Source organism: Equus asinus, chromosome 4 (genome assembly GCF_041296235.1).
Source record: "Equus asinus isolate D_3611 breed Donkey chromosome 4, EquAss-T2T_v2, whole genome shotgun sequence".
Lineage (NCBI taxonomy): Eukaryota > Metazoa > Chordata > Mammalia > Perissodactyla > Equidae > Equus > Equus asinus.
In genome coordinates, this window is record NC_091793.1 from 109,540,243 (window position 1) to 109,566,616 (window position 26,374).

Sequence of the window (26,374 nt, forward strand, 5' to 3'; positions counted from 1 at the left end):
ATCCTGTTGATTAAGTAGGCAAGAGTGAGGTGGATAAGGAGAGCAGTTGCAGAGTCAGATGTTTAAAATCAGGACACGATCACACTGCATGATTGAGTGAATATGGCAGAAAGGAGAGGAGTGATTTAAAGATATTGCAAAGAATCGATTATCAGGCAGGTTCCAAGATCAAAAACTTCAGTATTACTGATATAAATTTCATCACTTAGCCAGCTGGTGTTTATTGCTTAGATTTTTGTTATGCAAAGGGATACATGCAAAATACAGACACAGTTCCTGACACTCTGGAATTTGCAGTGTAGTTGAAGAGAGCACAATAACATGTGTAAACAATGAGGGCATATAGAAAAACTGAGTGTCATTAAATAGCAAACTCTGTTGTCCAGACTATCAATGCCTTAAAAATTCTGGGTAGTTATATTCCTCAGTGTTTACTTGATTCTTATATTTTGCTATTTAAAAAGTATAGTTAATTAGAGTAAATGGCATCAAAGCAAAGTTATTACTTTATCCCATTTTACACTTGGCTATACTTTGCAGCAACCTCTAGTATCTTATGAATATAAAAAGAGTTGCATTTCTTTATGTATAAAGATCTTATTGAAATAAATTTGAATTTATAAATAGCCATTATTTTTCCTTTCTTTTAAAAAGTCTAGAGTCATTAAGCTTAATTAATTTTAGACTGTTATTTAATATAATTATCTGTACATTCTGTGATAAATATTTGTCCAATTTTATTTTATATTAAATTATTTCAATAAATCCTATTCAAGGAATTTAAGGGAAATTGTAAGAGAAAAAATTTGTGGTCTATATTTTCTTCTATTTCATGCATACATGATTTGTATATAATGAGTGTACACAGACTTCTGTTGGCTTTTTTTCACATTTTAATGTTTTCATACCACTCAAATTTGTCATATTCACTGCCTATAAAATATTCTGTTGAGTTGACATGTCATAATTTAGGTAACTACCTCGCTTTTGGTGCTCATTTTAATTTTTCACTACTCTGCAATGAATGTCTTCAGCATATAGTTTTTTTTTTTTTTTTTTGGATTATTTCTTTAGGAAGAATTCCCAAGAGTGGGAATTACTGGGTCAAAAGATATGATGTACATATATTCATGTACACATATGTTATGTAATTTATATGCTGTCTTTTAAAGAAGTATTTAATCATCTACTCAATTTTACTGTGCATCCAGAAGTGCACTGTTGTACACAGGTTTTGAGGAATTGGAGTTTACATGCTTGAAAAATAATGTAATCACAACTATAATCTTTAAAAAGTGTTTTTCTTCCAATGTAAATTTTTCATAATTTTCAATTGAAAATGAAACTAATATTTAAATTTTTTCCAGAATACATGTGATGCAGAAAAGTCTCATGAAGTGTTATTGAGCTTTGTGATAAGTGAACTGTCTAAAGGAAAGTTATACCATGAAGAAGGAACTCAGGAGTGTGCAATGGTATGCTCTCTCTAAGACCAGATGTAGTGGTTATTTAGTTAAAAATTTAGATTTTGTTGCCATTCTGAAATTTTTTAAGCTGTATCTATTATAGAATGAATTGTTCAGATCTTCTTTTTTAACTTCAGGTTAGCCCTATTGCTTGGTCTCCCGAATCCATGGAAAAGTACTTACAGGACTTCTGCTTGCCTTTCCTCAGAATCACCAGCCTTCTTCAGCACCACCTTTTTGGGGAAGATTTACCTAGCTGCCAGGTATAATCTGGGGTAGAGAGTAGGGAGCCTTGTTTTTATAATTAGCTAATTTTTAAAAATATACTCATGTATAGTATAATACTTATATCTATATACAGAGCTGTCATACAAGTATATGTTAGTCTAACTCAAAGGAATAAATATTCAGAGTATTTGCTATTATTATTTTTTTATTTGTTAGCATCCACCCATTTTTATGATAGTATTACTAATATTTGATATTTGAGCAGTTTTGGATTAGATCAGTGATAATAATGCTCAGTATTTGAACAGAATCATATTATTCATATTAACATTTATCAGTATTTTTATCATATTGATATATTTCTCACTGTCCCCATTGATATATTATCACTTTTCATCTGCTTTTAATATCCTTTTAAAAGTTATGTTGGTCATAAAGCTGGTTGTTTGAAGATGTGATGGCATGTATGTAATTTTAGAACAGCAAAATGTTTGATTTGTAGCCAATTATATTAAAACTTGGATGAATGAATTAAATCACTGGGTTAATCTATATCACAAAACTGTGGGCCAGTGTGACTAGGCAAGAAAGTGACAGGGTGAGAAACCGGAAGGTGAGTCAACCAAACTGCTTCTAGGATTATGAGCCTGACATCTGCCATTCATTTCCAGGGAATTTGATGTGGGAATTAATACATTTATCATGTTTATGGTCTTTGAAGCATATCAGAATTAAGCAGTAGATTATTCCTTCTCTCTTAAGTAATTGACCATTGCATTAAATTGTTTGGGTTCTTTGGTTTTTATCAAATGATTTGAGATAAACTCTGCACATTTGTTCCCAAAACGTTTTATTTAGTTATAAGATATTGAACAAATTAAAAGTATTCATCAATGAGATATTTTATTTCATGGTTGTTCATTTTAAATTTTAACTTAAAAGAAAAGTGTGTTTCCTTCTGGCATATGACATCTGTAAGCATGGAGATTAACCAAACAAAATCTGCTTCATCCTTCATCAACTTTGCTTTGTTCACATTTAAAGGCCATAGGCTGTGGTTCTTTATGTTCTTGTTACCTTATGGTTTGTTTTGTCACCTGTTTTTATTGGAGAGTATTTTTCTCCCATAAGTTGGAAAGTACCTGGAGGCAGAAGCTCTTGAACTGGGCATTGAAAGTTGGTCTGGGGTTTGGGTCTACAGTGATTCCTGTGGTAAAGCATCAGGCGTGTACTTAGACCAAGGAAGAAATGCGTTGATTAGGATGCATGAAAAGAAATAGTGCAATGTAGTGTCAGAAAGATAGATCAAGGTGAAGTTGTAGTGGATCTTGAATTTCACATGAGGGAATTTGGACCATTGAAAGATTTTGGACAAAAATGTGACATGATTCAAATTTTATTTCAAGATAAAGCCTTATTCTAATATAAGATTCTGGGGTGTGAGGAATGGGGGGACCGGGAATAGAAAAGCCAGTTGGTGAAGGACGTATTAGAAATAAAAGAGGGAAGGGAGTGATTAGAGATTTCATAGATGGACTAGTCGGGATTTGACACTTGAACACATGGGAGTAAAGGGAGAAGAAGAAAGAGTCATACTGTACTTAGGTTTTAAGCCTGGGAAACTTGAATCTTTATAGTACAGTTAATAGAAGGAAGAAGTGTTTCTGTTTCAGCAGGTTTGTGGGGGCCCAAATGAAAATATTTTGCATATATTCAAACTGAAGGGTCATTTAGACCATTTAGTAAATATATTCAACTGAAGTGAGAGAAGTAGGATTAGAACTTTAGATAGTTTGCTCTCTCTTGTTTAGACTTCTGTTATCTGTGTTATCTTTTTTTTGCTTTTACACATGTATATAATATATAAATATATATGTAATATGTAAATATATATAGATATTTGCTTGTTCGTACACTTTGTTCTCTGGCCTTTTGTTTCATTTAGTCATGGTATGGTATAGAAGGGTTAATGTTACGCATACTTTAACTTTTGTGGATTTGGCTTTTTTTTCTTTGTGTTGCTTTCTTTCATTTAGAGGATTTTGTTTCACCCATTCATATCTCATGCTTTTATCCAAAAGACATTTTATTAAATTTTGTTCTTTTGTTTCTTTGATTCTAATTGCAAATCTATTCATTCAGCAGTTTTCACTTAATGTTTTCTGTTGTATTTCTCAAAGTTAACTGGAGTCATTCATTTATAGCCCTTTGTTTCATTTAGAAGGGAAAGGACTAAATATTTATCTGTTCATAGGTATTTACAAAGCAGGTTATAATGACTAGCTCTTTATGAACCAGTTTATAAAATAGGTTCTCATTTTACAATGAAGAAATTGAAGATGAAAACATATATAAGCTAATAAATCAGTTAGCAGGAGAGTTTACCTCATTCATGTGATAGTATTTATGTTGGTCCCCTTGTTCATTTCTTTACCTTTTATCTTTTCATTTTTGAGAGGAAGGATGGAGGTGCAGATACATGGAATTCAGTTGATCACACTCCCCAGCTCATGGCATACCATGATATTGCCTCATTATTCCTCCTTTGTTTCCCACATGATACCTCATCCATTACTTGTCTATGTCATACGTCAATGTCAACATAAACTGCAAATAGTGTTGTTTTGTGTTTGTTTAATTTGCATAACTGGTATTGTGCTATAAACCTTGTATCTTTCTTACTTTTTTCCTACTAAATATTATACCATTTAGACCTAATCATGTATCTCTAAATGATGATTCATTCTTATTGCTGCATAGCAGTATTCCAGTATAAGTATATTCCACATTTTACTTACTCTTCATTGATGAACATCTAGGCTGCCTCCAAATTTTTGCTACCATGGGAAAAATAAACTGCTGTGAAAACCTAAAGTCTTACGTATTTTAAACTTTCTCTGGGTTCTATACCTAGTTATGGGATTGCTGGATCCGTAGGACACCTTCTGCCTCTTTGCTTTCTAAATGGCTGCTCACGGTTCACATTCCCATTTGCAGTGCGTGAGGGTTCTTGTTTTCCACCCTACACTTGCAGCACTTCTTTCTCTCCAGTGTTCTAATATTTGCCAGAGGGTTGCAAAGTATATGCTTTTGATTAATTTAATTTGCGTTTCTCTAATTATAAATGCAACTGATCATTTGTTCATATACTTATTAGACATTTCAATTTTTCTCTGTATATTTCCTATTCCTATACTTTGACTATTTTTAAAAATTGGACTTTCTGTTGTTATCTTCCTGCTGCTTTGTCACTTTTACTCATCACAGATATCTTTTGACAGACTTTTGTTTGACTGTATTGCCCTTTGTGGAACAGAAATATTTAATTTTAATGTTGTAGACCTATCACTTTTTTCATCATGACTTATGTTTTGGAATCTTATTTTAAAAATCCTTCTCCAATTTGAGATTATAAAGTTATTTTATCCTTTCTTCTATTTTCATAGTTTTATCTTTACATTTAGATTTCATTCAATCTGGAATTTATTTTGTAGTAAAGTATGAAGTAAAGATCTAATTTTTTTCTCCATCTGATCAGACAGTCTTCCTGACACTATTTACAGTATAACCTCTTTATAAAATAACCTTTTCCTTACTGACTTTTGATGGTAACAAGTTTCTGTGTTTCTGGTTTTGTATTGTGTACTATTGAGCTATTTGTTCCTGTACTAGTAGCAGACTGTTCTAATTACTCTGGTTTTATTGTAGACGTTGTATCTGGTAGGACAAGTGTCCCTTCCTTTTTTTCTTGTAACTTCTTTTTACTAAATTCTTTTTTTCTGATTTTCTTTTCTTGTTAGCTTTATATAGACCTTTATTCTTGTATATAATTTTATAATCAATTTCTAATTTTTTTCCTAAAATCCTATAAGATGTTAGATAAGAATTGCTTTAAATTTATAGTTTTAAGACATTGAACATAGTTTATATTTCCATTTATTCAGGTCTTCTTTTAATACTTTTCATAGAATTTTTAAATTGTCATCTTAAAGTCTGAAGAATTATCTATAAAGCTAATTCTAGAGGATTTATGGTTTTAGTTTCTATTTAAATGATATCTTATTTTCTGTAACATTCTTTGATTACTTCTTGCTGATACAGAATAATGCTGTTAATTTTTATATGTTCTTGTGACTGGCCACTTGCTGAACTCTTTTTCTAAGAGTTTTCCTGCTGGTTCTTTTAGGTTTTCTGTGTAATTCTGATCATATCATCTGAAAATAATGACAATGTCCCTTCCCTTCAAACCTTTATTACTTTTGTTATCTTAATACATGTCCAGTACTATTTTGAGCAATGGAAGTAATAGTCAGCATCCTTTTTTTGTGCCCTACCCCAAAGAGAATGCTTCTAAAGTTTTCTGTGCATGTCTTTTTGTTTGTTGTTTTTACTGTAAATGGAATTGTTTAAAATTTTATGTTTTCTAATATATTGCTGAAATGTGGAAATCCAATTGAAATTTTTTTTTCCTTCTCCCCAAAGCCCCAGTACCTGGTTGTATATCCTAGTTGTAAGTCCTTCTACTTCTTCTATGTGAGCCACCACCACAGCATGGCAACTGACAGACGCGTGTTGTGGTTCCACAACTGGGAAATGAACCTGGGCTGCCGAAAGAGTGAGACTACCAAACTTTAACCATTAGACCTTCAGGATTGGCCCCTAATTGGAATTTTTGAACATTAATCTTCTACAGTTAGCCACTTTGCTAATAAATTCAGTGATTATTTCTAATCCAGGAGGCTCTTGAGTTTAACAGTACTTTTTTTTTGCTGAGGAAGATTCACCCTGAGCTAACATCCATTGCCAGTCTTCTTATTTTTTTGCCTGAGGAAGATTAGCCCTGAGCTCACATCTGTGCCAGTCTTCCTCTGTTTGTATGTGGGTTGCCACCACAGCATGGCTTGATGAGAGGAGACACTGCACCTGGTACCAAACCTGTGAACTCAGGCTGCCAAAGCAGAGCACACCAAACTTAACCACTACGCCATGGGGCCAGCCCCTAACAATACATTTCTTAGTCATACATTTTGTTAAGTGTGGCAAATCAAGAAGAGTAACCGAGTACATGCTCTGCCACAGGAAACCTGCTCTCCACAGTAATCTATTAGCCTTCCTGATTTAGTTAAACGTCTTAGTCTAACACCGTTTCCACTACCATTTTAGAGATGTTTATAGTAACCTATATGATTCTCTTATCTTTTCTCCTGCTTAAATACATCTGCTCTTATTTATCCTTTACCTCTGGAATTCTAAACAGGGGGACTTCAGGTAATTTTTGAATTCCACAGCATTGTTTGTAGAATGTTTGTGTATGTGTATTTTTCTTGGAAGAAAATAGTTATCAGATTCTTATAGGGGACGATGATTATCCACCTGCCCTCCAAAGTTGAAAACCACTGCTCTAATATATCTCCTTTAATTCTTTTTTTCTTTCATCTATCTGTCAAAAATAATTTCCCTACAACTAATAATAATGATAGCCAGCATTTATTGTACACTGACTACATGCTAAGTGCATTGCATTTAAATTCATTTAAGCTTCACAACAACTATGAGGTAGCTGTTATAATATTTACTTTACAGACAAGGAAACAGGCACAGAGAGGTGACTAACATGCTCAAGACTCACAGTTAGTAAGTAAAGCAGCCAGGATTTGAACACATTTAGTCTACAAGCCAAACTTGCGCTATTAACGTCTGAGCTATGCTGCTGCTTGCTACACAAAATGTTTTTTGAGGATTACAGGTAATTTTCTTTTAGTATTAAGTCTGTAAAAACCATTATAATATTGCATATTGTACTCTCTGATCTCAATATTACTATAAATACTCCACCTATAGACATTTCTTGTAGTATAATTAATATGGTGATTGATTTATTGATAGCTGAATAGACATATAGCAAAAAATTGAAAATATCTCAAGTATCCATCAATGGGAAACTGGTTAAATAAATTGTGGTTTATTCATACAGTGGAATACTGTGCAGAAAAGACTAGAAAGTTTTCTATGTGCTAATATGGAAAAATCTTAAAAAATATGTTCAGTAACCAAAGGCAAGGTGTGCTTATATAAATGCAGATGAGAGAGAAATAATAGTATTCATATTTGCTTGTGTGTGTGTGTATATATATTATACACACACATACTCTGGAAAAATACGTTAAAAATTACAGTGAGTTCTTACCTAGGAGTTGGGATACTGAGTTGTTGATTTGGCTAGAATGAGAACAAGGATGATGGAGAGACTTTTTTAAAAAATGATATCTTTTCATACTTTCTAGTTTTTAAATAGTGTAAATATATTACTGCAATAATTAAGTTTACAGAAGAGAAAAAATGTATGTACTTTTTAAATAGGTAGTATATTTACATTTTTCAAAATTCAAATGTGCAGAAAGATATTCTATGAAAAAAAATCTGTTTAACCCCTTTCCCTAGCCACTCAGTTGCTATCAAGTGCTGTCAGTTTCCTCTGTATTATTCCAGACATATTTTATGCATATACAGAAAATATATGTATATCGGAGTGTTTTTTTTTTTTTTACTTTAGCCCCTTTTTACACATTGTTGTACAGCTTGCATTTTTTCACTTTAGAGTTTCCTTGTCATTTTATGTTCAACACATTTGTGTTCAACACATGAAGATCTTTCTCATTTTGTTTTATAGGTTCAGAATATTTTGTTATGTGATCTACCAGGACATATTTAATCAGTCCTCTGTTAATAAACATTTGGGTTATTTCTAGTCCTTTCCTGTTTGTAAATGATACCACAATAAATAATAGTCTATGCAAGTTATTTGCAAGCTTTCAATTGTATTTCTAGGGTGAATTTTTAGAGGGGATTGACTGTGTCAGCACTTACATACATTTGTAGTTTTGATGGTTGTTACCAAACTGCTCTTCACTGAAGTTATACCAAGTACGTGAATACCAGTAATGTGTCAGAGTTTCCTTATACTATGTCTGCTTAGTGTGTCATCAAACTATTTGATCCTTGCCTCTAGGTCTTTTGTCTAGGTAAAATTTACCTCAGTGTAGTTTTAGGTTGCATTTATCCTAAAGTTAAGCATTTTCCATATTTAAGAGCCATTTTGTTTTCTTTACTATGACCTACTTGTTACATAATGATTCTTTTGAAAATAATTAGAACATGAAAACAATTAGAAAAACAATTTACTATCCCTTAAAAAAAAACTCGTGAATTTTTCTTTGTTTAGAATTACCTTGTCTATTTTGTCGAAGTCAAATGGTAGGTAGGAATGAGAAACATTTCTTTCATTTTTCAATTCTTTCATATGAATGTTTTCCTCAGATTCTTCATTTTAGTGACCCACATTTGGACTCACATCTGCTTCATAAGAGAGGCCAAATAATCTTGAAATAGCCTATGAATCCAGGGAAAAAATACATTTATGTAGATCTTTGTTAATATTTATCCATTATTGGATTTCTTATCATGAAAATGAATAAATATTACTGTTTTTCTGCCATAGTAGTTCCTATCTTTTCGTTGTGTTTGTGCCTTACATTAATAAAGCAGGAAAATATAACAGTTGTAAATATATATGTGCAAAACAACAAAACCCCAAATTACGTAGAGCGGAAATTGACAGAATTGAAAGAAGAAATAGAGAAATCCACAATTATAGCTGGAGACTTCAGTGTTGTTTCTTAGTAGTAGTTAAGGACAAGTAGACAGAAAATCAGCTAGGATAAATGGGACCTGAACAGTACCATCAATCAACTTGATATAATTGACATTTACAGAGTACTTCATCAAACAATAGCAGAATGCATATTTTTTACAAGTATGCATGGAACATTCACTAGAATATACCATATGCCAAGCCATAAAACAAGTATCAATAAATTCAAAAGAATTGAAATCATACATATTTTCCGACAACATGGAATTAAATTAGAAATCAGTAACAGAAAGAAATATAGAAACCCCTAGAGGTGTGGGAATTAACCAACACACTTCTAAGTAACTTGTGTGTCAAAGCAGAAATCACAAAGAAATTAGAAAATATTTAAACTGAGTGAAACTGAAAACGCTAAGTAGCAAAATTGCAGGATGCAGCTAAAGTAGTTCTTGGAGAATATCTTCAAATGCTTATATTTAAATAGAAGCAGGTCTAAAATCATTTGTTTAAATTTCTGCTTTTTGAAGCTAAAAATAGAATAATTTGGACTCAAAGCAAGTAAAAGAAAGGAAATTATAAAAAACAGAGCAGAAATCAATGAAGTATTAATGGAGAAACAGTAGAGAAACCAGTGAGTCCAAAATCTGGTTCTTCGCAAAGATCAATAAACTGGAAAAAGCTAAATGTCAGGAGCTCAGCTGAGCTGGAAGAGAGAACTGAGCTGAAAGATGTTGGAGTAACTGATTAAAGCAACAAAACAAAAATGAAGGAGTTAAACGTTTAATCACTTACTGACGATAGTATAAGCTAGAGGCTAAGACCAGAGAAAACACCAGTTCCCCCTGTTCCATTTATACTCATGGAATGAAATGGCATACTTGTCAAGGATCAAGTGAATCAGTATAGATGTGGCGGTCTATTGAGGGAGCCCCGAACAAAAAACTCTGGCAGTTTTATGGACTCTGAGGTAGAGAATGGGTGAGGGAGGAGAGATAGGAGTGGAAAAGTACTGACTAGTGAGTCAGAATGGGGAAAAATGTCTTCAGGTTTTCCCCTTCTTTCTTCCATAATGTGGCCTTGGCAGAGGCACTGAAGAGACCCCTGCCCAAGGCCTTAGATAAAGAGGCATAGGAATAAAGGCATCAAGGCTAGGAATGTAAATATGTAAAAGAGCATGACTGGCCAGGGGGACCTGAGACCTTGACTGCAAATACCTTCAGAGACTGGAATGCATTGGTTGTGCACCCAGTCTGGTGTAGGAAGGCAATTTTCATCCCTGAGGCCTGCAAAGTAAAACCTTTGCCATTGCCTATAGTTAAGCCTGAAAAGTCACACATCACACACACATTTACCCCAGTAGTTTTACCCCAATACCCAAACTATGCATCACAAGAAAAGAAAAATACAAACCCATATCTCTCATGAATTAGAAGCAAAAACCTTAACAAAATATTAACGATAGAAAGGATAATATACCATGACCAAATGGGTTTATCCTAGGAATGAACAATTTGTTCAACAGTGAGAAACCAGTTAATTTAATTCACCATATTAGTAGAACAGATTTTTCCAAAGCATGTGACCATTTCAGTAGTCAAAGAAAAAGTGTTTGAAAAAATCCAGCACCCTTTCATGGTAAAAACACTAAGCAAAACAAGGAATAGAAGAGAATTTCTTCAGCCTGATAAAGGGCACCTATGAAAAACCCGTAGCTAATGTCCTACTTAATAGTGAAAGATAGAAAGCCTGCCGCCTTAGATCAGGAGCAAGACAAGGATGTCTGCCCTCATCACTTCTTTTCAGCATTGTATTGGAGGTTCTAGAAAGACTAGTTAGGTAAGAAGAAGAAATAAAAGGCATCTAGATTGGAAAGGAAGAGGTTAAATAATCTGTTTGCAGATCTGATGATCTTGTATTTGGAAAATCATATGGAATCTCCAAAAGAACTATTAGAGCTAATAAATGAGTTCATCAAAATTATAAGATACATGAGAAATGTACAAAAAAATTAATGGTATTTTTGTGCACTAGCAATGAACAATCTGAAAATGAAATTAAGAAAGAAATCCCATTTACAATAGAGTGATGAAAATATTCTGGAGTTAGATAGTAGTGACAGTTGCACAATTTTGTGAATATACTAAAACTAAATTGTATACTTTAAAAGGGTGAATTTTATGGTGTACAAATGATATCTTGATTTAAGAAAATATATTGAGAAAGGACTTGTATAAAGAACATATCAAGAACTCTTATAGCTTAGTAATAAGAAAACAAAAATACTAACAAGGTGGGCAAAAGATTTGAAAAAATACTTTGCATGAGAATATATATGATTGAACAAGTACATGAAAAAAGGTTCCACATCATTGTGATTAGAGGAGTACAAATTAACGTCAGAAGTGTTGGTGAAGATTTGGAGTACCTGGAATTCTCATTCATTGCTGGTGGGAAAACAAAACAGTATAGTCAAATTCGGAACAAGTTCCTTTAAAAAGTTAAACATCAACTTACTGTACAGTACAAGAGTTCTACTCCTAGGTATGTACCGAAAGAAATGAAAGCATATGTCCATATAAAGACTTTTAAATGAATATTCATAACAGCCTAATTTATAGTAGTCAAAAACTGGAGGGCCGGCCGGCCCGGTGGCGCAGCGGTTAAGTGTGCGTGTTCCGCTTCAGCAGCCCGGGGTTCGCCAGTTCGGATCCTGAGTGCACACATGGCACCGCTTGGCAAGTCATGCTGTGGTAGGCATCCCACGTATAAAGTAGAGGAAGCTGGGCATGGATGTTAGCTCAGGGCCAGTCTTCCTCAGCAAAAAGAGGAAGATTGGCAGCAGATGTTAGCTTAGGGCTGATCTTCCTCAAAAAAAAACAACAAAAAAAACTGGAAACAACCCAGAAGTCTATCAACAAGTGAATGCATGAACAAATGTGGTATATCCATACAGCGGAATACTACTCAACAATAAAAAGGAATGGACTACTGATATACACAATAATATGAATGAATTTCAAAATATCATGCTAAGGAAAAGAGGCCAGGCTCAAAAGACTGTATGATTCTATTCATATGAAATTTTTTACAAATCCAAAACTATAAGGGCAGAAAGCAGATCAGTGGCTCCTTGGGGCCAGGAGAAGGGGCTGGAATTGATTGCATGGGGGCACAAGGGAATTTTTTAGTGGGGTGAATGGAATTGTTCTAAAATTTTATTGTAGCAATGATTGCATGACTATACATGTACCAAAATTCATCAAGCCACATGTAAAGTGGGTGAATTTTATACCTCAATAAAATTGCTTTTAAAAATACCTTCTTTGGGGGCTGGCCCCGTGGCCGAGTGGTTAAGTTCGTGCGCTCCGCTGCAGGCGGCCCAGTGTTTCGTTAGTTCGAATCCTGGGCGCGGACATGGCACTGCTCATCAAACCACGCTGAGGCAGCGTCCCACATGCCACAACTAGAAGAACCCACAACGAAGAATACACAACTATGTACCGGGGGGCTTTGGGGAGAAAAAGGAAAAAATAAAATCTTAAAAAAAAAAAAAAAAATACCTTCTTTGGGGGCCAGCCCTGTGGCTGAGTGGTTAAGTTTGCATGCTCCACTTTGGCGGCCCAGGGTTTCGACAGTTCAGATCCTGGGTGCGGGCATGGCACCGCTTGTCAGGCCATGTTGAGGCAGCGTCCCACATGCCACGACTAGAAGGACCCACAGCTAGAATATACCACTATGTAATGGGGGGATTTGGGGAGAAAAAGAAGAAGAAGAAGATTGGTAACAGTTGTTAGCTCAGGTGCCAATCTTTAAAAAAAATACTCTCTTTATAAATGGGGGATTTGTGGCCCCTCATTTCTACAGATTTTTAAATTATCATCTTTTTCAGCCTGTATATCACTATATTTTTTCATCTTTATTTCTTCTTTGAGGCAAATCTCAGAATTTTGTACTTAATCTACATAATTCAGTTTTGGAAACAGATGTTTGTTGTGTATCTACTATGTGCCAAGCACTGGGAGGACAGAGCTCCTACTCCCAAGGACTACTCCCACAGTCTTATAGGCAAAAGGCTAATTTATTTTTAAAGTAGTTAACGAAAAATATAAATGCAGGAACAGAAGTATGTATAAGCTATGGAAGGATTAATTTTATCTGAGTGGAGCAAGATAGTCTAAGGTCTCATTAAGTGGGGTCAGGGAAGGCTTCCCTGGGCAGCTGGAATTTGAAGGATAGAGTTGATTCAGTGGACGGGGAAAGTAGACATACTAGTCTCCTAAATGATTTTTTCAGTTAAATCAAGTGGGATTGGGGAGTATTTTTTGGTGTTTATAAGACTAACAGCTCCTTTAAAAATCAACTTTCAGGATGAGTCCTTGGATCACTGATTTCCCTGGTTCTGTTATTATTGAATAGAGCTTCAGGTTGCCTGGCACTTAGATGGCTCAAGTTTTTAAAAACTCTACCCTCTTTTTAAAACTGACTTTGTTTCAAACTCTTTCATGGTCTGGGCAAGTTATTTAGCACTGTCTCTTGTGAAGTCCATGTTTTTACTATTGTTCTTCGTCCACACTGGCAGCCTGCGTCTTTTTAACCAAAGTTTTCCCTCTGCCCCAAATTAACATCTGCTTTCATAGAGTATCTAGGTTTAGTAGATTGTATTCATCAGATATATAACAACACTATTTAAAAAGTAAATGTATAGAGCCAGCCTTGAGGGCCTGGAGGTTAAAGTTTGGCACCCCCTGCTTCAGCGACTCCAATTTGGTTACTGGGTGTAGAACCACCCACCACTTGTCTGTCAGTAGCCATGCTGTGGCGGTGGCTCACATAAAACTGAAAGGACTACAACTGAAAATATACAACTGTGTACTGGCGCTTTGGGGAGAAAACTTAAAGACAGGAAGATTGGCAACAGAGGTTAGCTCAGAGCAAATCTTTAAAAAAAAAAAGTGTATAAAAGAGGCAGATGCTGTGGCACTTAGGAGTTAAATTTCAAGGAGAAATATTATGGGGATACTTGGATATAACAGCTAAGAACCTTTTTCACTCTCATTTGGTCCTCTTACTTTTCTTTAGTTAACTTAGTTAAGGAAGTTTTCTTACTGTCCGGGAGTAATTGATGAGAATTACACTTAAAATATCTATAAAATGGGAAATGTTCTTGATGAAATATCTTGAGAATTTTCTATTTCATGTCTAAAAGGAAGAAGAAGAATTTTCAGTTCTTTCCAGCTGCCTGGGACTTCTGCCAACATTTTACCAAACAGAACATCCATTCATCAGTGCCTCCTGTCTGGATTGGCCAGTTCCAGCATTTGATATTATATCTCAGTGGTGTTTCGAGATAAATGGATTTACTGAAAGACATGCAGAACAAGGAAAGGTATGCAGAAGAGCAGTACTTACCTGCCCTGGTGGTGATATGCTAATAGATGACAGAATAATGAAGAATTTAAAATTTCAGGCCATCTGTTCTTGGCAGCATTTATTAAAGTAATTATATTGAAAAAATGGTTTAACATATTCATTTGTGAGTATAAAAGCAGAACTATTTCAGTTAACAAAGCGAAGGTATCAGTATGTTACTTTTAGTTTGTTTTAGGTCATCAGGTTTTTATTGAATACCTTAAATAATTGTAATACTAAATTTGAAAGATACAAAGGAGTTTTGAGATAGACAAGAAACTGCAAGCTTATTGGAAAGAGAAGTGTCACATAAAAATCAAAGATTTGGACTAGGAGATCTATAAGGTCATGTCTCCTAACTTTAAAATTTGCTGGGCCTACGCTGCCAACTCAGCTGGTAAATGCTTTGTGTTGGAGATGAGGGAATTGGAAAGGTTGAGTGTGGGCAGTGGTGGGTAGCTGTGAATGCCGTGGTTTGGTGCTCAGACTTTCTTCTATAGCTAGAACTACAGTTTCTGAGAAGTGGAATAATATGATGCAAGTAGTGTTTTAGTAGGTTCTGATAGTAGAAATTCGACAGAATGTAACCAATGCAAGAGATATTTGGGAAAAATATATAGAACTTGGTGACCCAGATGTACATGACTTAAGATCTTGAACTCAAATCATTAGAAGAGTAGTAACTAGAGTACATCGTTCTGATAGGAACCTGCTTCTCCTTAAACCCCATCGATGATGCCCCATTGCCTACAGAGGAAGATAGGGACTCCTTGCATGGCATTCAAGGATTTTCACCATCTTGCTTGCCTTTCTAACCACTTTCTATACCACTCCCCTGCCACCAGCTTGCTCAAAACGCAAAAGAATGTTTCTTAAATGTGCTTTATATTTTCAAACATCTGTGCTATGCCTATTGCTGTTACTTTTATCTAAAGCAACCCTCCTACCTTTCTCCTGTTGAATTAATCACCTGTCAAGGCTTTGCTAAGATAAACGTTAACTCCTCTATGAAGCTTTGTCTGATAGTCTGTCTTCCTATAACCCCTCCCTCTGTTGTGCTGAATGACAGTACTTTTGCTATTGTCTAACAGTTGCCGTATTTATCACTTTTGTTTATTTAATATGTCTGAATGGGGGCTCCACAAAGCAAAAATTGTTTCTGATTTATCCTGAAATCCCTAGTTCCTAGGAAGTGCCTGATATAGTCTAGTCACTTAATAAATATTTGTGGAATAATTAAGTGGTAGGATGTCGTCATTGGCAGAAGTAGATGAAAGGGGAGCCAAGTTTCGGGGAAAATGAGAATTTTATTATTAGCATCAAAAGGATAGTAAAAAATTAGTATTTCAGATGGAGATGTCAGACTAGACCTTATTTTTAAAACATTGAAGTGAATAATAAAGGCAAGGTAAGCATAGATGAGAAATGTCTCTGCTTTTGTTCATTTCCATTTTTTGTTGAAATCCTTAAAGAGGTATCTCATTTTATACCCTTTTTTTTAAAGGAAAAGGAAATTCAAGATTTGAACCTTATATATCATGTATAAAAATCTTTTTCCTGTCTAATAATGTCTTTATTCACAGAATATAGCTAGAATCTGAAGTTCTGTTTTGATCTCTGAAAACCTATGAGGAATGACTTGAAGTAAGAGATGTGTATTATTGTAGAACCAGGACAGGAGAAAAAGCGATGAACACAGTTAAAGTGTTTTGTTTTCATATGAGCCATGGGTTAAGCAATAGATAAAAATCAACTCATTTGATAGTATGAGAGCAAGCCTGTGTTTTAGATGAATGGTTATTGGTGTGGACATTAATGGAAAATAAGAATTTATCATTTAAAAATATTTCATCTTTTTGTAAAATTGAGCCATAGTTATTTGTTTTTGTGTCAGAATAGTAGACATTTATTTCTACTTATGCAGAATTTTTACCAGTTATTTGAATGCACCCCCCATCTGACCTACATCCCCTGTCTGTGCTCTCCACTCTGTTCTATATCTAACCCTGACTCAGACCCAAGATCAATCAGATTTTCTTTACCAGGAATTTTAAATTTGAATAGAGAGACTAAGCAAAATAAACAGTGACTGGAGCTGAATAGTCCAGCAGTAGTACCTTTTAAAGATGTCTTGACTTACTGCTCCTAATTTTTTGTATCAGCTAATTCTTTGGTTGCAAACAAAGAGCTTAGTTGCAACTCTCTGGTCTGTTTTCTCTGAACTGCTACCACTGGATGAGTTAGGTCTCAAGCACTTTCCTTCCTTCCATCTGTGTGCTCAAGATTCAGATTCCTGGGAGAGGGAATTTGCTTAGCCTAATTTGCATCGGATATACACCCCTGTGATGGGCAGAACCTTGTGATGGGGCAACCCCATCAGACTATATGAAGCAGGAAAAGAAGTTATTTTCCAAAAGAACTTGTAATGCTGTTAGTATAAGAAGGTAGATAAGGATGCTAGACCAATTGAAAAAAGCAAACAGTGGTGGCCCACTGCCTTCACATCTTACCTTCCTGACATATAGGCATCCTTCTTCTCTTTCATAGAGTTTTACTTCTTGTTCTGTTCAGAATGATGTGACCATCCCACTTAAAACCGCAGGTGCAGCCACCTCTTTCCCAAATACACAACCTGAAGTCATATCCAATAGTTATATCATCGAGCCTCCCTGAATCCAGAAGCTCTGGGAGATGTCCATTCCTTTTGTGACTTGTCCTCACACCCCAATGGCCTGGAATTAGCACCTACTCACCCGAAATTCAATGAAAGGAAAGGAAAGAGAATGAACAATGTTGTAAAAATATATGCCACGGCAAGCAAGAAAACTTGCAATTAGTCATAAAGCTGAAGCTAATATACAATCAAATATAAGACTTCTTCTTTTACCTTTTTTGAATAGCACCTCGACTGTTTGGAATTGTTTGACCAAGGATGTGACCCAAATTTTATTCTGAGAGGTCTGAGTTTTTGGTGGTTAGTGCCATCTTGCTTATATAAAGCTATAATAGTTTTGTGTTAAATTTTTACCTTTCAAGCTTGGGACGTGGTGGGGGTATGAGAATGGAGGAATCTCCAAGTTCCAAACAGACTGCTACCAATTGTGTAGCAATAATTCTATTCCTCTTGATAGTCAGGATCAGTCCCTCCAAATAACACTGTAAGCCATTCCCTTTCTTTTCCTAGTGGTGTAGGGAACCTAGAATGGTCAGATGACATTTAGTTTCTAACTCAGCAGAACTCTTATTATACTCCCTGATGGAGGATAGTGCACACTTCCCTAGGATGGTACTAAAATCACAGAAGAATCCAGAATAGCAAGGAAACGGAAATTAAACACTGAATTCTCGGTGTAATCATGAGAGAGGCCACAACCACTTTCCACCCCCTGGTTCCCAAACCTGTGCATTGCAGCTGAGAGAACGATTACCCATATATACTTGTTGCTTGTTTAGACCATATACCTCATTCTTTAGTAGCATATACTTCATTCTATAGGTGTTTTCTTCCGGCTAGTGCCATCTAAAAGTTCATCAGCAAAGTAGTTCATCATTTAAAAAACCAGTAATTTTTTTCAGATCCTTGAGTATGTGTTAAGATCACTTAATTCCATAGACATCCATCTATTGCTTTATATCTCTTTTTATTAATAAAATTCTTTGATTAGAGGCTACTAGATAATTTACAACTTAATCTAGATAAGTGCGAAGTTCAGTGAGGACAAATTGCTCTTCCTTCCACTGATGGAAGGGTTCCAATATAATCAACCCATTACAGAATATGCAATCTTTGGAGCCCAGGGTTGGACACTGAGTACTGGCGAATAGCATATTGTAGCCCAAATGTTGTCCTTATCCTTGTTTCCATGGCCACTTTATCCGTCAATTTATTGATAAACACCAAGCTAGCTACTTAAGCACTGATTTAGTTGGATTATGGCTGTAGGTAATTTGAGATGATTGCCATAGGAATTGCCTGCCATCTATATGATTTCTTAAAATAATAGATTCATACTACATTTTATCTATTTTAAATGTTAGTGAATAGCATCTAGAAAAAAATTAGTGCTATTACCAGTATTTTTATACAACTGCAAATAATGGATAAAATATACCCTTCAGGGAAATTGAACTAATTTGGTATTTTTTTCTTACTTACCACAGAAAATTTATGAAAAGAGTTGTAGCCCCAACACTTATGGATACAAAAGGTTTTAGCTTGAGGTACAAGAAGATTTTATGTCTTCTAGGAAGGAGACTCTAAAGTATTGAAATAGAAATAATGAGTTATAATTATGACCTTTCCTAAAGAAAAAGCCAATGAATTGTTTATCTGAGGAAGATCAAAACTTGGTTTGTAAAAATATGTAACCATTTAAAATTTGATGTTAAACATATTTTAAAACATATTTTAAAAGGACATCTAGATATATTTTTCTTGCATGCTTAGTTATATTTAATATTTTTCTTTTAAAGTAATAACTTAAATGTTTTGGGATGCTTAATCTAAAAACTAACATCATATTGTGATTGGAAGCTACGTTAAAATAGAGAATAGAAATTGTTGAAATACTATTTTAGTCATTTGCAGAATGGAAATGAGAAGAGTGTTAATAAAGAAAATAAGCCACATTCTTGGAGACAGATAAAAAGACCATTTAAAAAATAAGTATTTTGTGTTAGTCACTTAAATACATAGGACTAATGAATATTTTTGGATAATGTTTTAGGCCTTGCTTATCCAAGAGTCAAGATGGAAATTACCACACCTACTACAGTTACCTGAGAATTATAACACCATTTTTCAGTACTACCATAGAAAAACCTGTAGTGTCTGCACCAAAGTTCCTAAAGATCCTGCCGTTTGCCTTGTTTGTGGTACTTTCGTATGCCTGAAAGGACTTTGCTGCAAGCAACAAAGTTACTGTGAATGTGTATTGGTAAGCAATAGTATATAATATAAGATTTATGAAAACTCAAATTTCATATCACATGGAAATGTGGTATATATGGTCAAGCCAGCTCTTCAAATTTAACTGCTCTTTGAATTAAATACACAATACATGTAAGAATTTTATTCGTGGTTTTTGTTGTTGTTGTTAATCCAAAAGAAGGGAAAAAGAAAAAAACACCTGAGACTTTCAGTGAGTTAACCTTTCTTAATTACAATTCCAGTTCCTCTGCCTACTGTCACTGCCATTTGATGGTACATACTTTCAGTTAAATGTTGTGCTGTGAAACCACAGTCATGTATGCTGTTGTGGATGCTAGCCTCTGAATTAGGTTTAGGTTGGCTCTTCATTGCTTTCTTAGATAATCCTTACCCAAATTCCTCCTAATGTATTATTAATAAAGTGTTGGGAATGAGATTATGAGTTTAACTTAGGTGTAATCTTATTACACATTAAAAATATATTTCTGTGTTATTTAGAAGACATTTAACTAAGGCATCCTTGATTTCCTTATAAAGTCTATTTGATTATGAAAGTCATTGATATATTTTTAATTTTTTTAGCATTCTCAGAACTGTGGTGCTGGAACAGGGATTTTCCTCTTGATCAATGCTTCAGTGATTATCATCATTCGAGGCCACCGCTTCTGTCTCTGGGGTTCTGTCTATTTGGATGCTCATGGAGAGGAAGACCGGGATCTTAGGTTAGATATGCATGGTTATATCTGGTTGTTTCATTAAAGTTTGGTCAGTAAGAACAATATGCCATTCCTAGCTTTGTACTTGTAAGCATTATTATTTTTTATATTAAGAAACTCTGACGGTCATTAATTTAGAGCTATTTCTAGTTTTTGAGATATCTTCCCCATCAACATGCTAAGGGAACATGAAATAAACCAAATTACTATGTGAGCTTTTTGCCATAAACAATCCATTAAAAAAAAAATGTGTGTGTGAAATCTTCATTGCATTGTAGTCCGTTTAATGCTTTTTTTTTCCTTTTTATTCCAGGCGAGGCAAGCCTCTCTACATTTGTAAGGAAAGATACAAAGTTCTTGAACAACAGTGGATTTCTCATACTTTTGATCACATCAATAAAAGATGGGGTCCACATTACAATGGGCTGTGACTCACCACCTCAGCATTGCATTATATCATCATTTCATTAAGAATTTATCAAGAATAAGCTTTAACTTAATTTGAGTATTAACGCTTTTGCTGAGGGAAAAAGAGAAAACGTACATTATAAAGCCTTTCCAAAATTAGGTGCTTGGTAATCACATTAATGGTATAATAATTTTTTTAAAAAGTATCTGGAGAACATAACAAGTTAAATCATTCTTTAGTGGTCATTTTTTTTAAGTTCACAATTAATAAGAAGCACAACTTGTTGACAAAATCCTTTAAAAATTATTCTCCCAGCAACGCATATCGGCTATTCATTGATACTTAGAGTGGGTGTGATTTATTTAAAATTTTACTGCTTCTTTATGTTTGTGTGTTTTAATTTGCATCTGCTAAACACAGTGCATCTTTTCCCTCTGCCATTCTTGTGTTGATTTGAGATTTTTGCTGTATGTAATTAGAAAAAAATGTAAAACATGATTTATGTGAAATATTGTATAGTAAAAGTTGGTCTAATTGTAGAACTTTAAAATTTTTTCTTATTATGAGGAATCTGTTAAAAGTTTAAGGCTTTGCTGAAAGCTTAATTCATTCTCAGGAATTTCATAAATATTCTCCCCAGGTAAATAATTGAAATAGTTGTAAAATAAATAGATAGCTGCTGTTGATATAATACAGTACATTTTGGAGGACATATGTGTGGTTGGGAGGGAGTCCTTAAAAATCAAAATTTGCCATTTCAGTTGGATGAATTAATAGAGGTAGCAACAAATAGATTTTACTATAAAATCAGAAGTTTTAAGAGCATACATGTGGCGGATTCTGATTCTGTGCATGCCCCCTTTGATTACGAGCTAAGTTTTTGTTTAAATGATTGGATTGAAAATGCTCAGACTTCCCCAAAATGAAGCATAGTTTTGGAACTTTCTTATCAGCTCAAGAGGTTCATCTATATTGTATTTGTGCAGTGTAATCACTGCTATTTCTGCTTGATTTCCTCAAAGAAGAAAAAAGGGCTCAGTGGTGATGACCCTTATGAATGAGCCGTGCATCTGCATTCTTTTTAGAAGCTGCTGAGAAAAGTAGCTTATGTTCATAAGGTTTTTAAATCAGTAAGAATGGGAATGATTGAGCTAAAACCCACTCTATAAGTAGGAAGATTACAGAAAAGCATGTTGTATATTGCTACCAAGATTTTTCTTCAAATGACTCAGTAATTTGGTGATTATTTCATATAGAGTGCTATCAAGCAATTCCTGGTACTTTGGACTTCCATGGCTTGTTATTATAAAATTACATTTTTACATGTAAAAATAAACTAAAAAACATCTAATGATAAAATATAAAAATAAAGTCAGATATATGTTCTAAAAATTATTGAATGACATGACATTACAGAATATGAAAATGGACATTAAATGATGGCCTTGCATTAAAATAGAACAGAACAGTACGTATTCAAATGTGTTCAAAAGTTAAAAAAATTACCTATAGCTCTACAATAAAATACATGGAAATAGCTTGCTATTTTTCTATACATTTCCAAAATATTAGGATAACTTTCTGAAAGACTAGAATGATTCAGTTTAACTAAATAGCTGTCCTTTCCAACACATGGCTACTTTTTTAAATACTGTATCATAAGTTCAGCCTGTTATATTTTTTGCATTGGTCATTATGAATACCAGACCATTTGTAAGTGTGGTTGAAGAGCAAAATGCTAATTTACGTCTCTAGTAAGTACCGTTACAGGATTCATGAACTTGAATAATTCTACAGTTTGAAACTCTGATGCTATATATACATGGTATAATGTATTCAGACTTTGATTACTACATATTTAAAATGGAATGTTTTATGGTTGTGCATATGGATGTGAAGTGAAAATATTAGCCTTAAAATTAAAATTTGGGTATTTGATAGTGTTTATTTTGATATTGGTGAATTAGTCACCAGTAAATTTTTAAAAAGCACTTGGTTGAAAATTGTACTTGAATACATACATGCATGCTGCTAAACTAGAACTTTAATTTTTCCCCCCATAACTTTTATAAGTCCCATTTATAAACCCACTTTTAAAAATAACAGGTCCAAGTTAGAGTGATGTGTGTATATTATTCAAAAAAATGTACTGGTGTGATATCTTGTATGAATGATCATTTAAATACAGTACATTACTGTAGAAGCTAAATCAATCTTTATAATTAAGCAGAAATTACAAAACTAGGAATAATCAACATTGTAAGATATGTTAATAAAAACCTGCTGTCATTTGGTTTGTGAAAGGTCCTTAAAATGTTTAATGCTCACATTTTTCCTTTTTTTCAAAGATGTTGACAGTAATATATGTAAGTGAGCATAGCTGAAAAGATGAAAGCGTAACGTAACTAATAGTTGCTTTAAGGTGGAGTTGAGTATGAAGAGTTTGCTTTTTCTTTTACCTTTTATATGCAGAGCTAGTTCCTATTTCTTCTATCCTTGTCTCAGAATTAATGCAAAGCCTAAATGCTAAGTCTGCGTGCTTTTGGAAGTGGGGGAAAAGGAAACGGGTGTGCAGTTCTGAGGAACACTGCCGTGGTCCTTGTTGCTTTCTGAAAATTTCCAGGTAAACTTTGGAAATCTAAAGTGCATTAAGATAATGTTTATGTTGGTGGTCTGCAGTTTGTTTGAGTTGACAGTCCTTGCCCCCACCCCTCCATCCTCTTGCTCACCAGCCAGTTAGCAGCTAGGAATCCATTTGTGTTCACAAACCTTTCTTTCTGTTTTATGTGTTTTAATATTTATTGATTTCTGTAACTGAGAAAAGATGCTGACTAAAAGCACTGAAGGCTTGGAGGTAACAACAGTATGACAGGAGATATGGCCCAAGAATCTCTGTACCATCTCCAGGGTTGTAATTGCTATCTCTGAATTTCCTGTTGTTGACTTACATTTGAGGTCATGTTGAACGACAACAACAGAAAAACAAAACAAAACAACATGATTTTAACCACTAGAATCAAATCACCAAGACAAGATACATTCACTGGTGGTTATGCCTGACACTTGATGGTTAGTGGGAAAGCGAACAAGTTATGACTGTCTCAGTCCCCTCACGTAGCTCTTTCCTTTAACTTTATGATCTGGCTGGGTGATATCAAGCACTGCTTAATTCATCAGGGATACACTGGATTAGGCAGAAGGATGGCAACCTCTGCCATCCTCTCTATTTATGACCCTTCAAGCTCCCTTGATAATGAAGCACATCAAGTATGGAAGAGCTATTACCTACCATCCCAGTGTACAGTAATCAACTAGCAGTGCAATGAATGTGACTCCAGCTTATGCAAAACAATGAAAAGGCATAATGGGGTTATGTAGAGCTGTCTTTGTGTACGTTAAATTAATGTAACGTGGCGATACCAAAATTGATGTGGCGGAGCCCAAGAGCAGGCCAGAGGAATAGGGTCAAGAGCACAAATAAAGGCTTTAGCTTGGGGGGAAGGAAAAGGGACAAAAGAAAAGAAAGAAAGTCTGGAGCAAAGTAAGAGGATTCATATCTGATTCCCTCTTGATGACAGGATCAAGAGCATCTGTTGAGAGTGAGCAGGCATGGTATATCTGGCGGCTTGAGGTAAGCGGTAAAAGTTTAGATATATGATAGGAGAGAATAGGCCAGAAATAAGGAGAAACATTGCAGAAGTCATATTGAGAGCCCAATAGGGTTAGAAGCCATAGCATTTTAATGGAGTCAATTAGAAAGGTTCCATGACTTTATGGAGCCCCTGAGATCAGCAGTCTAGGACCTGAGGATAGATATTAAGATGCTAAGTTAATTCATGATTTGGGGATTAGAGAAGTGGATACAGTGTAAGATGGTAAGAGAGTTACGGGTGCTGGTTGAAATGAATTGGGGGTCCATGCTGGGTAAATTGAGGGATATGGGATTGGAAGTTACAGTAAGATTTAATGAGCATATTTAATGCAAGCTTTCAAAGTTTTCTTGTGACATTATGAAATAGTGCCTTAGTGTTGAAGCACTTGAATTCATTTATTCAGCAAGTATTTGTTGAGCTCCTCCTATGCACCACCCACTGAGCTAAATACTGGAAATACAATGGAAAAGAAGCCAGATAGTCCCTTCTCTCACATAGTTTTTTGCGTGATTAATGCTACAAATGGTGTGTTGGGGGTGAGGTGGGGGAATGGAGTGTAAGGTACTGTAGAAGGGACATCTAAGTTAGACTTGGGAGGTATGAGGAGGCTTCTGGGGGTAGAGATGTCTAAGATGACCCCCCGAATACTGTCTAGGAGATATCTGGGTGAAAGAAGAGATGTGAGTAGTGTTTCAGGCAGGTGAAGGGAATACCATTTGCACAGATTGAGAGTTGAAAGAGAACTTGTAGTTACAGGCTCTCAAAAGAGAATCATTCTGACTTTAACATAGGTGCTTTTGAGAAGTAAGTAAAATCTAAATTACAAAGGGTTTTGTAAATCTTCTAAGGGTTCTAGACTTTGTTCAGAGAGCAGTGGGAAGCCACAATTTTAGGGCTTTAGACAGTAGAGTGACATAATCAGATTTGCATCTTTAAAAAGTCAATCTAGCTGCACTGTGGAGGAAAATTCAGAGTGGGAAGACCTGCTAGGTGTCTACTGAAAGAGTCCAAACACAGCATGATAGTTGGCTCAAGTAGGCAAGTTGTAGTGGAGACACACAGAAGTTGCCAGTATTAGAAGAGATTGGACAGAATTCAGTAGGGTGACGGAGAACAAGGCATATTTATTAACTTCCTCTTAAGTGCCAGATACTAAGTTAAATGCTGAGGATACCACACTGACCAAGACAGCAAGAATTAGTGTCTGCCTAGAGTCTGGTGGAAAACAACACTATGTAACTACAAGTAAATGGATCTTATCAGCAAGTTAGACAGAGGGCCATGGGAACCAATGGACTCATTTAGTTGGAGGAGTTCATGCAAGGCTACATGGAGGAGGTGATGTTTTAAGCTGAGACTTGAAAAAAGGGTAGAAGCAAGTTAAATGAAGGAGGGAATAGGGGGAGGGCATTCTAAAGGGTATAGCACCTAGGCCCTGAAATAAGCGTGAGCAGGGTACACTCAAGAAACTGAAAGAAGTCCAGTACAGTTGAAGCATTGCAACCAGAAAGGAGTTGGGTGTGTGACAAGAAATGATGCAGAAAAGATAAGCATGAATCAGATCATGGCCTCTTGAGTCCTCGTGTTACGGATTTTGGTCTTTATCTGAAGGGCAATAGGAAGTCATTGTAAGAGATTAAGTTGGGCAGTAAATGATCAGATTACAATGTTTAATAGATCAGTAAAGCCTCAGTTTAGAGCAGAAGTCAGTAAACATTTTCTATAAGGGGCCAGATGGTTTCTGTCACAACTATTCAACTCTCCATTGTAATGCAAAAGCATCCATAGATAGGTGAATGGGCAGGCTGTGTTCCAGTAAAGCTTAGGCTTACAGAAACAGGCTGTGGGCCATAGTTTGCCAACCCTTGCTGTAGAGAATGAGAGGAGAGGAACAGGAAGATTTGAAAAAAAC

General features: G+C 35.0%; 1 protein-coding gene across 7 annotated transcripts in view; it reads left to right on the forward strand.

The window, feature by feature from the left end:
- UBR3 (ubiquitin protein ligase E3 component n-recognin 3) overlaps positions 1-23,123 on the forward strand; it is a 229,898-nt gene extending 206,775 nt beyond the window's left edge. For all 7 annotated transcript variants that reach the window (XR_011502861.1, XM_070508074.1, XM_070508076.1 and 4 more), the window contains 6 exons: positions 1,368-1,475; positions 1,604-1,729; positions 14,552-14,731; positions 19,482-19,691; positions 20,267-20,406; positions 20,714-23,123. Coding sequence is in view for 6 of the 7 variants with exons in the window: in XM_070508074.1 (XP_070364175.1) it covers positions 1,368-1,475; positions 1,604-1,729; positions 14,552-14,731; positions 19,482-19,691; positions 20,267-20,406; positions 20,714-20,831 (882 nt within the window). In the remaining variant the exon portion in view is untranslated. The remainder of the gene's footprint in view (positions 1-1,367; positions 1,476-1,603; positions 1,730-14,551; positions 14,732-19,481; positions 19,692-20,266; positions 20,407-20,713) is intronic.
- Positions 23,124-26,374: the final 3,251 nt, after the last annotated feature.